Below are 14,983 nucleotides of genomic sequence, written 5' to 3' on the forward strand. Positions count from 1 at the left end.
ACCAGTCTGGAGACCCAAGTTATTGAGCACAGCATGGGTTGGAGTAAGTGGAGGGGAGTAAGTGTTGCGTTTCTCTGAGGATGTTTTTGTAATTGAATACACTTGGTAAACAGAACTTTTACTGAGACATAGATGGAATAAGAGAACAAAACAAAAATAAAAGGAGATAAGAAAAAAGAAAAACCTCTATGAACAAAGAGACTAAATTTTTGGCACTTACCACTGAATGCAATGTTACTGTCTGTACTCTTGCATTACAGTCATTGTGGTGGACTGACTCCTCACACATGGGCTCTTGCAAGGCCAGATCCAAACAAAGGAGGCACAAGCCTATTCACAAGTGTAAATATAAAAAGATCTAGATTTTCTATGTTTAGTGCCACTTGTTTCTGAAAATCCCAGCAGCACTCCAACAAAGCATCTTACTGAAACACAGAGCAGTTCAGAAGTCACCAAAAAGCCACAGTGTTTGTGAATTGCAGAGCAGCAGTCAGGAGTCCTAGTACTTTACTGTATACAGAAGCAGTGAAGGTAGGATACAATATGCTGATGTGGATCAATGCCTCTCATTTAGAGCTGTCAGGAAAGCATACTGCAGTTTCCCTGATGGGAGAAGCAGACATCTAAAAGATGATTTTCAGAGAAGGGCTAGTGTTTTCCCATGTACTTGGGAAGCAACATTTCTGTCATTTCCTACTGAATTATCTTCTACAACTTGCCTGCCTGAATGCATAGTTAGAGTGCTTCTGAATTTTATTAGGAAGCCAAAAAGCTGGGGGTTTTTATCTAAGCAAAAATCCTCCAACCCTCCACCATCTCACCTTCATGACACAATTTAATCAATACCTACCTCCATTTAAATATCCCACCATCTCTTATTCATGATGCTGAAAAGCCCTGGAACAATGAATTACTATACATTACTATTTTCTACTCAAGTAACAAAAAATTTAAAGTTTTGGCATTCTATTTTTAAATAATAAATAGAAAATATTTATTTTACAGCATTTTCAAGATAATTTTGACAAAAAGGCAGTTTTCATCAAGCATTTGACAGACCAAAAGAAAGAACTTCTACAGAAAGCTTCATAGCTCATACAGCTGCATACACAAGGTGAGTTCTTGCTCTTTAGATATATTTACGTATGTGTATGTTTCCAGTTTTAACAATTACCAACTAAAAGCTAATATACTGAATTTCAAGAAAACTCCTACTCATGATATAATTACATTGCAGTAATAAAATCAGTGCTTAATATGTTCAAAACAGACAGATATGAAAACAATATAGTACCTTGCCACATTGCCATCTCCTCGTCTATACAAATCTGTTATATTTCTTTTTCTTATCTGTCTCAGATCTTCAAAGACTGGCTTCTTAGTATCAGCTCTTTGCTACTGACAACTTCTGTTTTTGGAAACAGCACAACAGATCTTATACTAAAATTTTTAGAAGATAGAATTCATTGCCAGTGCAGTGATCAGCAAAGAAGATACGGCATTTTTCTCGCTGCTTTAAGGAATAATCAGCATTTTAAATAAAAGAAGCAGCAACAAAAAAAAATCCCCCTAAAAGCCCCAAGCAGAACAAAAAAATCAACCAACTAACCCTCAGGTGTCTTAAATTCATTATAGAGACATCAATACACTGACAAAAATGTGTCTTTGGGCAAAGTCATTTTATGCTTTCCACATCAGGATGATGACAGCAATTGCCACAAGTAATATTGAAAGGAGCAAACACTGTGAAAAGAGGATGAGAAAAAAAGACACTTTCTGGTTTTGTGTATGAGCTAAACCTTCCAGAACCAGTACTGCATAATTTGGGAAAAACTATGAGATTTGGATATTCAGAAAAGAATTGATAATGAGCAGGACTTCTTAAAATTCAAGTGAAAAGAAAGAAAAATAGTAGAATTATTATTTCAGAAAAACTCTGGTAGAATATTCAAAAGAAGCATGGTTAAAATCAGATTTTTTAAACTATATTAACAGGAAGAGATTCCTTTAAAATGTTTTTGGTAATAAAGTGTGGAAGTGTGGGACAGATCCTTACCTTCAGTTGAATTCAGCAGCACAAGCAAAGATCATAGCAGCTAAAATCCCAATCTGTGTATGTATAACAAGCACATTTATAAATAGGGTAATCATCATTGTAATTAAGTTCAGACCACAGCAATTAGACCTGGACTTTTATCATGCCAGTCATTAGGGAGCTCTGGATTAGGCCCATCTCTAGGATACACATGAAAGATAGAGGAGGAGGAATAAATGACAGAACTACAACCACCTGGAAGTGACCTTTAAGCTATATTGTATATTAAATACAAGAAGTGAAAGCATAAGGAAAGAACATGCAACAAAAACATCATAAAGAGTTTAAAAGAACTGCCAAAAGCAAAACCTGGGAATTTATGCACACATTAAGCACTGATGAAATTTCCTGTCCTGACATGATTTTATTTTAAATTATCTGAAGCAGTGAAATACTTGAATTACTTTTCCTGTCTCTCACCTGCAAGATTTCTAAACCAGAATTTTTTTGTTTGCTTTTTTTTGTTTCTGTTTTTTGTTAGCCACACTTGCTGCAAAACATGTAAAATAACAAGTTCTCAATGCACTAGTTATTAATATCATATATCTACTTAATAAAATATCTGCAAAACAAAGCACCCTATTATAAGGGTAACGACTCTCAGCTCATATAAGAAAAAAAGGATGTGTTAGCACAGCATACAAACCTTCAAAGATCTATTGAATATTTTTAACAACGCGATATAAAAACATGATTTAAACATAAAAATATTCATAGTATATAAGACAATCTTCCAGTGGTGGTTATTGGACATTTCTCTTCACACATACCATACCCACGCATACAGATACACAAACGTACGCTCACTCTTGCCTGGAGGCTCCGTAACCCCCAGCGTGGAATTGTCTTTCTTCCAGACTAACAGTTGTTGCTCTAAGCAAACAGCTATTTCTCGATGCCTTTGCTTCCAAAGTAACACAAAGGAATGATGCAATGGCATGGCAAAATATGTTGTTTTATGAAAAGATAGTCAATAAATATTGTTCTGCTACAGGAAATGTTGTGTAACAGTTTAGCCACATGGTTTGCAACCTTATACAAAAGGGCAGTTTTTCTAAGTCCTTATCATGTTACAAGTACTATGGCAAGGCTTTCTTCAGAAACCTCTTGAGTCTTAACTTGATCATGCTTCTTGCTGTGTTCACAATCAGCATTAAAAGAAACCCAAATCCCCCAAAAAGCAGCCTAGTATGAAGAACAAATCGTTCAAATAGGAGTTGGTAAGAGCCATGTGCTTTCACATTATCTCATCTCCTCTGCCCAAAACAAAGTTCCACAGTTATTCCACCTGTAGAAACCAGGAAAAAAACATTTATGTATATATGTCTCATATACAAGTAGCTTTGTTCCCCTGCACCACACCCCGCCCTTCCAGCTCCTAGGTGTGTTTCTCCCATAGCAGACAGACAGCAGTCATGAGGTGTGCTAATGACTTCTCCAGGTCACACTTCCCAGAGTCCTTTTCAAGCATTGCCAAGAGAGGGTGTGATTAAGTGTGATTTTTTTTTTTCCTGCGTGTTTTCTTTCTTTCTTTTTTTTTTTTGTTTTTTTTTTTTTTTTTTTTTTTTGCTATAGAAGTTGTTCCTTTAGTTTGTGCTTTGTTATGGTTTCCTAACATTTTCCCAAAGTACAATATTTTTATTTCTAACAGATAGAGAATCTTGAGCCCTCAGAATTTTTTATTTTCTTTTTGTTTCATTTTAGTTATTTAAGTGCAGGATGAAATTTTTGCCCTGTCATTTGTCACTTTGCTCTCTCTCCCACGGCCCTGGTATTCTTGTCTCGCAAGTCCTCCCAGGGGCAGCTGCCAAAGTCCTTCCCGTCTTGTCTCTTGCAGCATCTACAGGGTGGACGAGTTTTGCTTATAATCCCTCAGGATGACAGAGGCATAGGTCACATCTGGGGGTGTGCAGAGCACCGACTCCGACACAGGGGAGCTGGGCACGGAGCTGCCCGAAGCCACGGAATCCCGGAAAGGGGACGGGGGCGTCAGCGCCGGAGAGTCTTCTAGAGTCAGTTTGCTGGTTGCTGGCTCCTCGTCCTCCTCCTCCTCCGTGTTCTTTTCGTACACATACCCCTGAATGAGCTTCACCTTCTCAATCTCTGCTTCCTCAGCCGGGGGAGACAGGGGCTCCCCGCTGAAGGCAGCCACCTGGAAAGGCTGCAGGGGCGGCTGCTGCGGTGGCGGGGGTGGGCAGGGGGGCCGCACGCCATTCCCTGAGCCAGGAGCGGGGAGGACAGCGTTGAAGTCGGGGATTCCGGGGGCGAACTTGTTGACCACTCCTTGCAGCTGGTCCATGAGGGACTGTGGCTGCAGGGGCAGGGTCTTGGGGGACTGCTCGGGCAAGAAGAGTTGAGTTTCCTCCGCTGTGGCCTGCAGAGGGGGGGTTGTTGCCACCCGCCTGTGCACCACCATGGAAGGACTGCTGGACTGGTTGAGGTGAACGGGCTCTCTGTCTTCTTCCTCCACCACATTATAGAGAGTCTTACTGCTGATGTCGGTAAAAGTCAGGCTTTGGCCGTGGTAGTCTTTAGTGAGGGGTTTGATCACCGCTGTCTGATTGCACCCTGTCTCCTGGTTCTTCACATGCACTGAGAGTCTGTGCCACGTATGTTCCCCCTTTGGATCTTGTCTTCCACCTGGTTCAGACCATGACACAGACTTTCCATTAGAACTATGAATAAAATAAAGATGGTTTATTTGCATTTACATTACGAAGAGACAGGAAATAAAACAAATAAGCCTACAAAAACACTGATTGCTTTCCCTCATTTGTAAGCCTCCCCCCTCCAGTTTTTCTTGTCCTCCAAGAAATACTACATGAGAAAACAACACTATGATTTTCATCCAAACGTGATGTTGGTTATCCATTCTACAGCCAACCTGGATAGGCTAGCTGGTGGGAAGGGCTCTGGGAGAGCCATCTGTGGTTTGAGGACTTGAGCTGTCATTTGGTATCTAGGTTTGCTCACCATTTTGCAGAGGGGAAGAAAAAACACAGGAAAAACTCACAGGAAAAGCTTTAATTAAGCCTGATTTTCAGCTTAAAGGAAATATTTTCAAGCGGTTGGGAGGAAAACAACTCACAGTCATAGCCTTTGGCAAACTGGGTAGAGAGATAAATTGTTGCTAACCCCTCCTTTCCCTTTTATTACCTCTCCCCCTCAGAAACAGATTAGCTAACAGAGAAATGAAAGACTTCTAGGGCCTCTCTCAGGTAGGGGGTAAATGCACTTCTTCCCGGGTGGCTGTTATTTACAAACCAGGCTAAAATTCTGGGGCTGAAAACAGTAGGTTTGTGTGGGAGGAGGAACAAGCAGCAGCATGACCATGGTGAGTCAAACCCTCTGACTCCTCAGACGGGCTGGGTCCCATAAAAATGCTGGGCAGTTTGGCTGAGTGGGGATCTAAGGGTCAGGTCAGACTCCGAGGAACTGTACGTTTTTGCATTTCCCTGTACCCTTGAAGGGAGCAGCGCTCAAATCTGAGTGAGCAGCCTGTAGGACAGGGAGCTCAGCGGTGCTTTAGAGGACTTAGCAACTGTTTAATTGCAGGTCAGGCAGTAGAGATGGTTCACAAATTATAAAACACATCATCTGGATGGAAACCAGAGACAAATTCTGAGCTGATTTGTTCGAAGCAGTCTTCTCTCAGGGTTTCATCCTTCTGACCAAGAGCAAAAAAAGGATTGCATTTCAGACCCTGAGACTGCCATGCAGATGAGAGACAAAGTGAGTGTGAGGCTGGCACAGCAGCCTCACCTCCTGCTACTGCACACACCAGAGGAGATCGCTTCCCCTACAGTATTGCAGTATTGTTCTAAGCATTTTGGTTTTCTTGATCAGACTCATGGTTCTCTTTTTTAAGGAGTAAATAATTGCCAGTTGAATTTTATTTTAAAAAAACCCATATTGACTGACTTTGTCATAGCTGGAAGAGACTGGTACAACACATATAGTGTTGTAAATCTGTCAAAGCAGAAAAGAAATATACATGACAATGTGTCATTTTTCTGTCAAGCAGTAGGTACTCCTGGAGAAAAAAATAAGCATTTTAAGTGGATCCAAGCAGGGAAGCTCATCTTCAACTCCAGACTCCAAGTGCTGGACCTGTGACTCACCACCTCTGTGGGAACTGGGGCACATGAAAGGGCCAATCTAAAAAATTCATAACTCCCCAAAGCAAGTTGTTTGTAGAATCTGGAGCTGTTTTGATTTAGAGCTTTAACCTACGAGATAATAAAGCCACTTTTCCAGCTGAAGAAGGAAACCTCCATGTTATAATGATCAATGAAAAGATAAGAATGAAGGTTTAGATGCATTCCTGTTTTGATCAAACGAGGTATGGTATGACTTTTTTTCTTGAAGTGCTATAAAGATAAGCAAATGAGTATAACTCTTGGGTGTGAAAGATTTTTAAAGTAATGTTTAACATGCCAAGAACTGAAAACTCTTCACACAGAAACACATTTGGTCTACTTTAACTTCAAAACAAGTCTCTTCTTGCAGAGAGGAAAATAAGTCAAGTGCTCTCGTATTTTGCTGATGCTGTCGCTTACAAATACTGTAAAGGGTTTTTCTAAAAAAATATTATGATTATCTGCCGCCTTTTATGCTAAGTCCACTTCTGCATCATTTATTTCTTCATATCTAGTTCTGGTGCATCGTCTCACTTTTGAATCCCTCCTCACACCATCTGTTTTTTCTCTATCTCATTTTATTTCCAAGATTTTGTATTTTACATCAAAGGCAAGCACAGCTATTTTAAGGAATTCACTACCTCTGTCTTCAAGTCTATTTAGTTGATTTCCCTCTACCTCACTCACTCTCAAATTCAGGTCTTACTTCTTTCTTCTGTAGCACTCTCCATAGTCTCAAGTGTAACCTTGCTTAAACTGGGCTGGGACTGCAATGTCCAAATGTGAGCAAATAATTTCATCAGGATTTGTCTGGTAGCAACTTGCTCCTCAGGGAGAGCTGGTGCTGCTGACACACCTTGCCTCTGCTTGCCAGACCTTACCACTCATGGCTCCAATGGCCTCATGACAAAGAGCTTTAGAGCTGCAATGGCTCTCTGTGGGATCCATTTGACAAGATCCATGGATTATTCACCTCAGATTGTTGTTCCATCTCTTTCCCTCTACTTGCTCTTCTTGCTATGTCCAAGCACTGCTAGCCTTTTAATGAGTCACATTTTGAGAAGGAGTTCCAAGACTGTCAGAAGTACCTGGGCTCTATCTTGCTGGCTGGCTGCCAGGGGGTCACACTGAGTTTGACACATTCAGGCAGAATTCATCATTAACATGCAAGAAATGCACTTGTTATGCTGGAACAAAGAGCAGCCATCTTGAATATCATTAACTGACTTTTTGACAAAAAGCAAAGATGGGTCTGCAAAAGCTCTGACCTGAACTGAATCTCAGTAAGAGAAGGAGTTGTCTCACTTGTGCAAAGCAATGTTGACAAATGTGACATTCGCTTAGTGATTGCTATCTCCTCTTTTGAAGAAAACATCCATTGAAGAAGGTAAAAATACAAATAAACTACCTGGGATAATGGGAGAAGGGATGGTTTTCCACACAAAGGCAGGAGAGGGTAACAAGCCATATTGCAGTTGGAGTATTGAAAACCTGATGTTCAATTGCATAGCATAGATGGCACCAAGTGGTGGTTTCTTCATTTTCAATTCATTCAGTAGGATGATTAACCAGTTCATGTCCACCATGTATTTATTAATCTTTCCTAACTGTCCTTTCTCCTGTCAATTTGTCATAGGATATAGACTTTACACTCTGCGTGGAAGTGAACTTCTTGGAGTCTCAAGGGATCTTAAGGTTTGTACTTGCGTATACCCAGTGTAACACTCAAAGTACTATTTCTCCAAATCCTCCCATCTAGTCTACATGTTCAGGCAGATTCCTGGATATTCTATCATCACGTAGGGTGTGTTTGCTTTTGCTTATAGGCAAGAATATACTTTGAATTTAGATGCTTTTTCTCAATTTTCACCACAGCTTTATCTATATGTTTTGTATTTTGAGGGAAATAGAAGTAAATATATTTTTTGTATGAGTTTTTATTAGTTTCATGAGCAGAGCTGTCGCTATTTTTGGTAATTCAAAATATTGCTTCTAATACATGCATTAATCTTTGTAACATACTCTCTGCATTACTCTGGGGCACTTTCAACTTGCTTGCTTACTTTCTTATAGACACTAAACAAGATGGAAATCAGCTTCAGATCCTAATAGTTACTTGCTGAAATTCTTTAAAAGAACTGATGCACCCAAGTCTGAGACAATGGTTCAAAATGTCCAGTTCAAAATGGTTCAAAATGCCTGCCCAACAGTAGGATATGCCTATAACTTGTTAGACAGCTCACTGTTCATTGTTAAGTATCTCCAGATGCCCGAAATCTGGCCCCTCCTTGTGACCAGGAGTTCACCAGACCCAAGTCCAGTTTCAGGCCAAGAACAGAGTCCTGCTCTTGTCAGTTCCTGGAGGATCTGACCTTGCTGGCTTCCTTGGAGCAGTGTCAAATCTGAGTACTCCACAGCAATGGCTCTTCTCCATGCTGCAGGATTCTGAAAATGCCTTACTTTAGAGGTTGGATAGAAAAGGTTTCTTTACATCTCAGAGGTTGAACACTTCTGAGGTGAAAAATTATTGTCCCATTGGACTAAGATAAGTTAGTCTGTGCATCTCTCTGATCCTTTCACCAGTGAAGTTATAACCCGAGATCCAGAGCAAAGAGAATTAAAACACCTTTGAGTCCGCTGTGCCTGTAACTTTCTATTTTTTTTTTTTTTTTGCCTTGAACATTTTATGCATAGCAATCCCTAACTGATAGCACATGAAATAGTTAAGCATAGTGGTATGTGTTCTGATGAGGTTAATTCCAGGAACGCACAGGTTGGAAAATGGCTTCAGATGCAGCAAGGCAAAATGCTTGAGAAAGAGCCCTTTCTGTTAAAACAGGAAGGGACATTCTTTGATCTGTTAAGTGTTCATACCCTGTTTTGTCCTTTCAGGATGCCAATAGTGGTCTGTTATCTTCTTCAAGTGGCCATGAGCTGAGGAAGAATCCTAAGCTTGCTGAGATGAGTGAAACAGTCATTTGAGCCAGCTTAGTAGTGTTAGACAAGACACAGAGCATAGATTTAATATATAAGGCTGCTTGTTTTGTTGGGGTTTTTTTAAGCAACAATGGCAATTAACCAGAGGAAGAGGTTATAGGAGGAATAATAAATGTTACCTGTCTTTCATTGCCAGCCCAATGCTTTGGACAAACCTACCTCCTTATAGTCACTGTAGTAACTGAAATGCCACAGCTAGTAGGAAGCACTGGGATAACCTGGCAGTCTGTTCTATGATGATAAATTTTTAGGAATGAACATAAAATGCAAACTGAGAAGCCTATCAACTTTGTCAGGAAAAATTAAGTCTGAAACGAACCCTGAACTGTCTTAGCAGCAGCCAGGGGAGGTCAGTGTCAGGTGACTGCCCAGTCACCAAGTGCTGCTCCTCCCTTCAGAGAGCCCAGTTACAGCCACTGGCAGCTGGCTCTGGAGCACAGCGCATGCAGAGCTGTCCCTGAGCAGTGATAAAGAGGTGACCAGTCTTTGGAGGCAGTGGGACACAGAGCAAAAAGAAATGCCCGGTTCAAAAGCTGTGCATTGGACAAAACCTTTCTCACCCCCACACAGCACTTGCTGATGGATGCCATCCTAGAGAAGCCAGTGGAAGAATTTCTGCCCTGCCCACAGAGAGGCAGTCAGTAAACTACAAAATCTCTCCAACCCTGCAGTCACATAAGTGGTAATGAGCCTGACTAAAGCTCTGTCCCACTGCTACCTCACTTTTCCCAGGGCCTAAGCTAACAAGCCTAAAATTTAAGGCTAATACCTGCACTGCAGCACACTGCAGGTGCTTTGCTGGTATCCCCAAGGTCTCTTCCATTATTGTTTCCATTTCAGTAAGGCCACTGGGGCATGAAATTTGATTAAGGGTATGAGCAGATTTTAATCCAGGGTAGTGATATCTCCCTGCACTGAGCTCCCACTCCTCTCAGAGCTGCCACAGCCAGCCCTGATGCTCATCAGCAAAGCAAGCCATGCCGGTCTGCATGTTCCTGCAAGCCTGACTTCTAGAGTACTAGTGCTAGGGACTCATCTCTTAAACCTGGGTTGGTAAAACTTCTCTGCACTCTCTCATGAGTGAAGGAGCCATCGTCGACCACAGTCCCTATCTGATGTATGCTCAGGATTTTTGCCTCATATAATCACATAAATGAATAAAAGAATCACAAACCAATTTCAGTCTTAGCTTGTTTAGACTATAATCTCTATCTTGGTGACAAGAGGAACTTAAAACTGTTCTCACAGCATGTCTTCAATGCTTTTGTTTATTGCTGTATAATTAGAGCAACGTTTAACCTCCCACTTATGTTTCTGAAATTTAAGCTACTTAAAAAACTTTTCCTTGTTGCTCCCCTCCCCCTGCCCCCTCCTTTTTTTCTTTTTTGGACAAAATTGCCTTGGACATGGGACACAATATTCTATGTAAATTAGAGCACTGCTTTAAATGTATGATGAAAACTGCTACACAAAATATAGAAAAACACAATGCTGTCACAATGTCTTGCCAGGGCAGAACCTGATGATACTTAGAGATGTTGTGCGTGAGCTCAAGTCCAGAGCTGCCTTTTCCAACTCTCTGTCTAGCATTGGTTTATGTAAAATAAATGTAACGTATTAATTTCCTTCAAAAGTTACTCTAATGCAGAAGTTAAGTATTACTTTATCTGAGTTACACACACACGTCATCCCTGTGATGAGATCCTGGTTTCCATCCACAGGGTCTCCAGGCTGGGATCAGACCCTTGGCCAGGATCAGAGGTTGGCAGTCTCCCTCACCTCTCTGCTCTGGTCGCCCAGACGGGGAAAACTGCAACCAGGACTGGAGTCACTCACTTTACATTTGTGCTACCATAGAAGTGGGTTGCTGCTGGGCTCATACCTGGCCCTAGGGGTAGAGAATTACTTCCAAATCCAACAGCTCAGATATAGCCAAATATTCCAAAATAAGTAGATTTATTCACTTTCATGCTTAACAATATTTTTTATGTCCATAGGTGCTTTTGAATTTAGGGGCAGTGGGGGGTGGTAAGAGAAATGCTTTGCATCAATGTAGTTGAAGTCCCACAACTTCAGCATGTATCACAGATCTAACCTACCTAGCTAAACAAAGGTGTGAGAATATTACACTGATAATGTGTATAAAGGTCTGACTACTAATTATAATTACTACTAGAAATTTATAGTCTCATCTGAAATACAGAAGCTGTCACATTTCAGTTATCCAATATTAAGGCAAAAGTTTGCTTCACCTGTGTGTTCATTAGGTATTTTAAAAAAAAATCAAATGACTACTAAAGGGTTGCTTTGAGAAAACACTTCAATACATCATACAAAGTTCAAGATAATAAACAATTTATCAAAAAAAGCAAGGAAATTCATCCAGTGATCCAGAAATGAAGATGAGAAACCTGCAAATCAAAGTGAAATTAAAAAGTGCTCTTAGTAGTGAATAGCTTTTGAATCTGTTTATTTTATTCATATTAATAAGTAAACCCATCAAATATTCAGAATGAATTCATCCTACTGAATAATTTTTGTAATTTTTTAAAGGATAATAAAGTTAATGCATGGTAAAACATGATGTAAATCATCATAAATCCTCTGTTATCAACAGAGAAGCACATTTGTATTTTCTGAAGATGTGTTTCATGATGCAAATTTAAATGAATATATATGACAGTACAGTCCATGCCAACGCCTGAGCTGAAGCATTTATTCTTAAAGGCTGAGAAGGGAGCACAGTTGATAGAACCTGAAAACTGAAAAGTACAATGTTGTGAGCAAAGGAACCTGGAAAGCTTAGGAACATACGAAGAAAATGCTAGAACTAAATTCACTTACAAAAAGTGTAGGTGGGTGCAACTGAGGCAAAATAGTCTGTAGGACTGGGAGACTGAAGATCAACAACCTTCAAAAAACATTACATCAAAAGAAATGCCATGGAGCTGCTGTTGAATAAGAAACACTAATGAATGAACTTTGAATATAATAAAACCACAAAAATTGCCCATGAATTCTGTATTGCCCACTCAAAAGCACCACACCATGGTGCAGAGATCAGGAGGTCTTTCCTATGAATGCAGTTTAACAGTAATTAAGACAGTTGGAGGTTTTTCCTTGCTTTCTGTAATCCTCTGCGGTTCTGATGGAAAATTATTTGGGCCACCATAGTTTTTATGAAAAAGATATTGACAAGATGAAAGCTGTATAGTAAATATAAATTTAAAAAACACTGGGGACATAGGATAGAGTGCATGAGATAAAACTAAAATATCCAAATGTATTCTGTTTTTTTTTTTCAAGCATCTCAAAGGCATAGCACCAAGGCTGAAAGATATTTCACATGGCACAGAGATGCCCAACTGAGAACCCTAAATGAAGCTACAAAAGGCCCAAATTATACTGCACACCCAGAATATTTCCTAGTCAATAGCTGTATCAGGGAAGGAGTAATTTCTAATGAACAGAAGAGCCTGTTTCCCTGGATATTTCCTGGAAAGAGTGTGCAACCCTTGCAGGGGTAGCGGTCATTGAGGTCCTTCTTCCACAATAACTTGTCAGATTCTCTAGTATACTTGAGAATAAAATAAATTCCCAACAGTTTAAACGGGGCTTAAAGAGCCATCAGACTTGTCTTAATATGACAGCATTTTGAGCACTTAACCCTGTAGCAAACATAGCCAAGTTGCCACAGGAAGCATAGTCATGAGGCCTCGTGTTTGTAATATACAGCTCTCCCTAATATGCTGCAGTAGATAGAGCAGCCTGGAAAGCCTGTGGGTTTTTTGGGTGTATCTGAAAGTTTCCATGGTAATGAATGTGCAGCTTCAAAAGAAAAGAGCCCTGAAACTCCGAGCTGATGCTTCTGGGTTTTTTTAGTATGATAATAAAATTGTACGATTCTACATGATGATGATTCTGCACTTCTAACCATCTCCAGCACTGTACAGAGAATGGAGATGAATGTCGGTGAAAAAAAGTATGCTAAGTATTATATGCATCAAAACACAAGACAGTTTCAAGAGTCTACATCTACTTGCTTGTAGGTGGGAGCTGAGGGAAACCATAGCATGTGTCATGATTTCTAGCAAATTGGGGTTGTGAAGCATGGCCTCCTAAGGAAAATCTAGATTTACAAACTGCTGGAGTTTTTTTGAGGGAGGCTTGAGACCAGGTGGTGGTGATGGGCAGCTGGTGATATGATGGACAATTGTCTACTGCTCAAACTGAGCTGTGTGGCCACAAGGAGCTCAGGTTTCTGATGGAGGACGTGCCTTTCCCTAAGCCACAGTGCGACACTGCCAGACCTCTGAACACATCAGCCCTGGCTGGAGGGAGAGGGAAGCCTGAGGGGCAGGGACAGGCAGAGAAGCCCAAATGGCAAGCTTCATGCTCAGCAGATCAGAAAAACTCCCCTGCTTCTTGAAGCCATTCTCATCTGGGCAGCTACCACAAGCATATGCAGACCTGTTGACAGCCTGGAGTCCCACCAGAGGTGTTTGTCAGGAGCTCGTGTGGATAAAGATATTTTTTCCAAACTGAAAAAAAATATCCCAAGTGTGGTCATGGAAAAAGCAGGAGGTTCAGCTTTCCCAGTGCTCAGGAGTTTCACAGCTTGTGCCCATGCTTTTTTGAATAGAATCTGTTGTTGCATTTGGTTTTGTCTCCCAATAGTATGCCTGTGTTGGACTCCCATTTGAATTTCCAGAAAGACAATTGATGATCTGTACCCTGAGAATCTGCAGCACTTGTTCCAATTCAGAAAAGAGGGGCATATTGTTCTGACTAGAAGATAGTAACAAATAGTTTGTACTGCTCCTTACACTGCCTGTGTACAGTTTGCCTTTCAGGGTGCCAAATCTGGTTGCTGCACAAGCCCCATAAACCCATCACGACTGCTCTGAATGTATGATGCATTTTGTAGATTTCTTCTGATCTGCGAATCAGAGGGGCAGATTGGGTTGAATTAACATTATTGCTCCATGCCCACAACTTGCACAGACTCTCAGAGACATTCAGAGAGCTACCCTGCTCAGAGCAGTGCAACACCATCTCTGGTTGCCGCGAGCGGCACTGCCCAAAATGCTGTGTCAGTGGATCACAAGCATCTTTCCACCGAGTCACTGCACAATCTTCCCTGGGGCAGGGAGCAGGACTGTTTCACATCTGCTGATTATCAGATGGAAATGAGCACAGATCTGGAAGAAATGAGGTGAAGCCTTTCTGTTTTTGCAACAGCTTGCTTGTTTTCTCCCACGTGTTTGTGTTTCCTCAGAGAGGGCAGTGTTTGCACTTCTTGCTTCTGAAGAGCTGAACTCGCTATTTGCTGAATGCAGAACTATTCAGAATCTGAACATCTTTCAGAAATTGCAACAGAGAAAAGATTCACTGCTATTATTTTGAGATGCTGTTTGTTCCTACGCCAAATCCTGCTGGTTTTATTTACATGTGCCTTCTTGTGATTTCCCTGTTTTCTGCAAATCCCACCAAACAAGTGTTTTCTGTGTTCCCTCAGCTGGGTCTGCAGCCGCAGTTAGTTCACTAACAAGCACAGGTTAGCAAGAGCTGTGCACAGCAAAGGTGTCTCACCACGTAAAGCACACAGGATAATATCATCTCTATGAAAACTATAAAAAGGAGAAAAATGTTGGCTAAATGGAACAAGAAGATAAAATTAGTACAAAAAAGAGGACATACTTGCAAAGTTGTAGGCATTTAGAAATGAAAAAGTAAATGCTGCAAAAAAATT

The 14,983-nt window shown here is 40.8% G+C and overlaps 1 protein-coding gene across 3 annotated transcripts in view; it reads right to left on the reverse strand.

The window, feature by feature from the left end:
* Window positions 1-2,291: 2,291 nt before the first annotated feature.
* GRM1 (glutamate metabotropic receptor 1) overlaps window positions 2,292-14,983 on the reverse strand; it is a 180,873-nt gene continuing 168,181 nt past the window's right edge. Inside the window, exon 9 of one of the 3 annotated variants that reach the window (XM_088161597.1) lies at window positions 2,292-4,770. In XM_088161597.1, coding sequence (XP_088017723.1) covers window positions 3,936-4,770 — 835 coding nt within the window. In that variant the 3' untranslated portion in view covers window positions 2,292-3,935. The remainder of the gene's footprint in view (window positions 4,771-14,983) is intronic. The other 2 variants (XM_088161599.1, XM_088161598.1) reach the window with 2 other exon arrangements.

Source organism: Sturnus vulgaris, chromosome 3 (genome assembly GCF_052056855.1).
Source record: "Sturnus vulgaris isolate bStuVul1 chromosome 3, bStuVul1.hap1, whole genome shotgun sequence".
In the NCBI taxonomy this organism is placed as follows: domain Eukaryota; kingdom Metazoa; phylum Chordata; class Aves; order Passeriformes; family Sturnidae; genus Sturnus; species Sturnus vulgaris.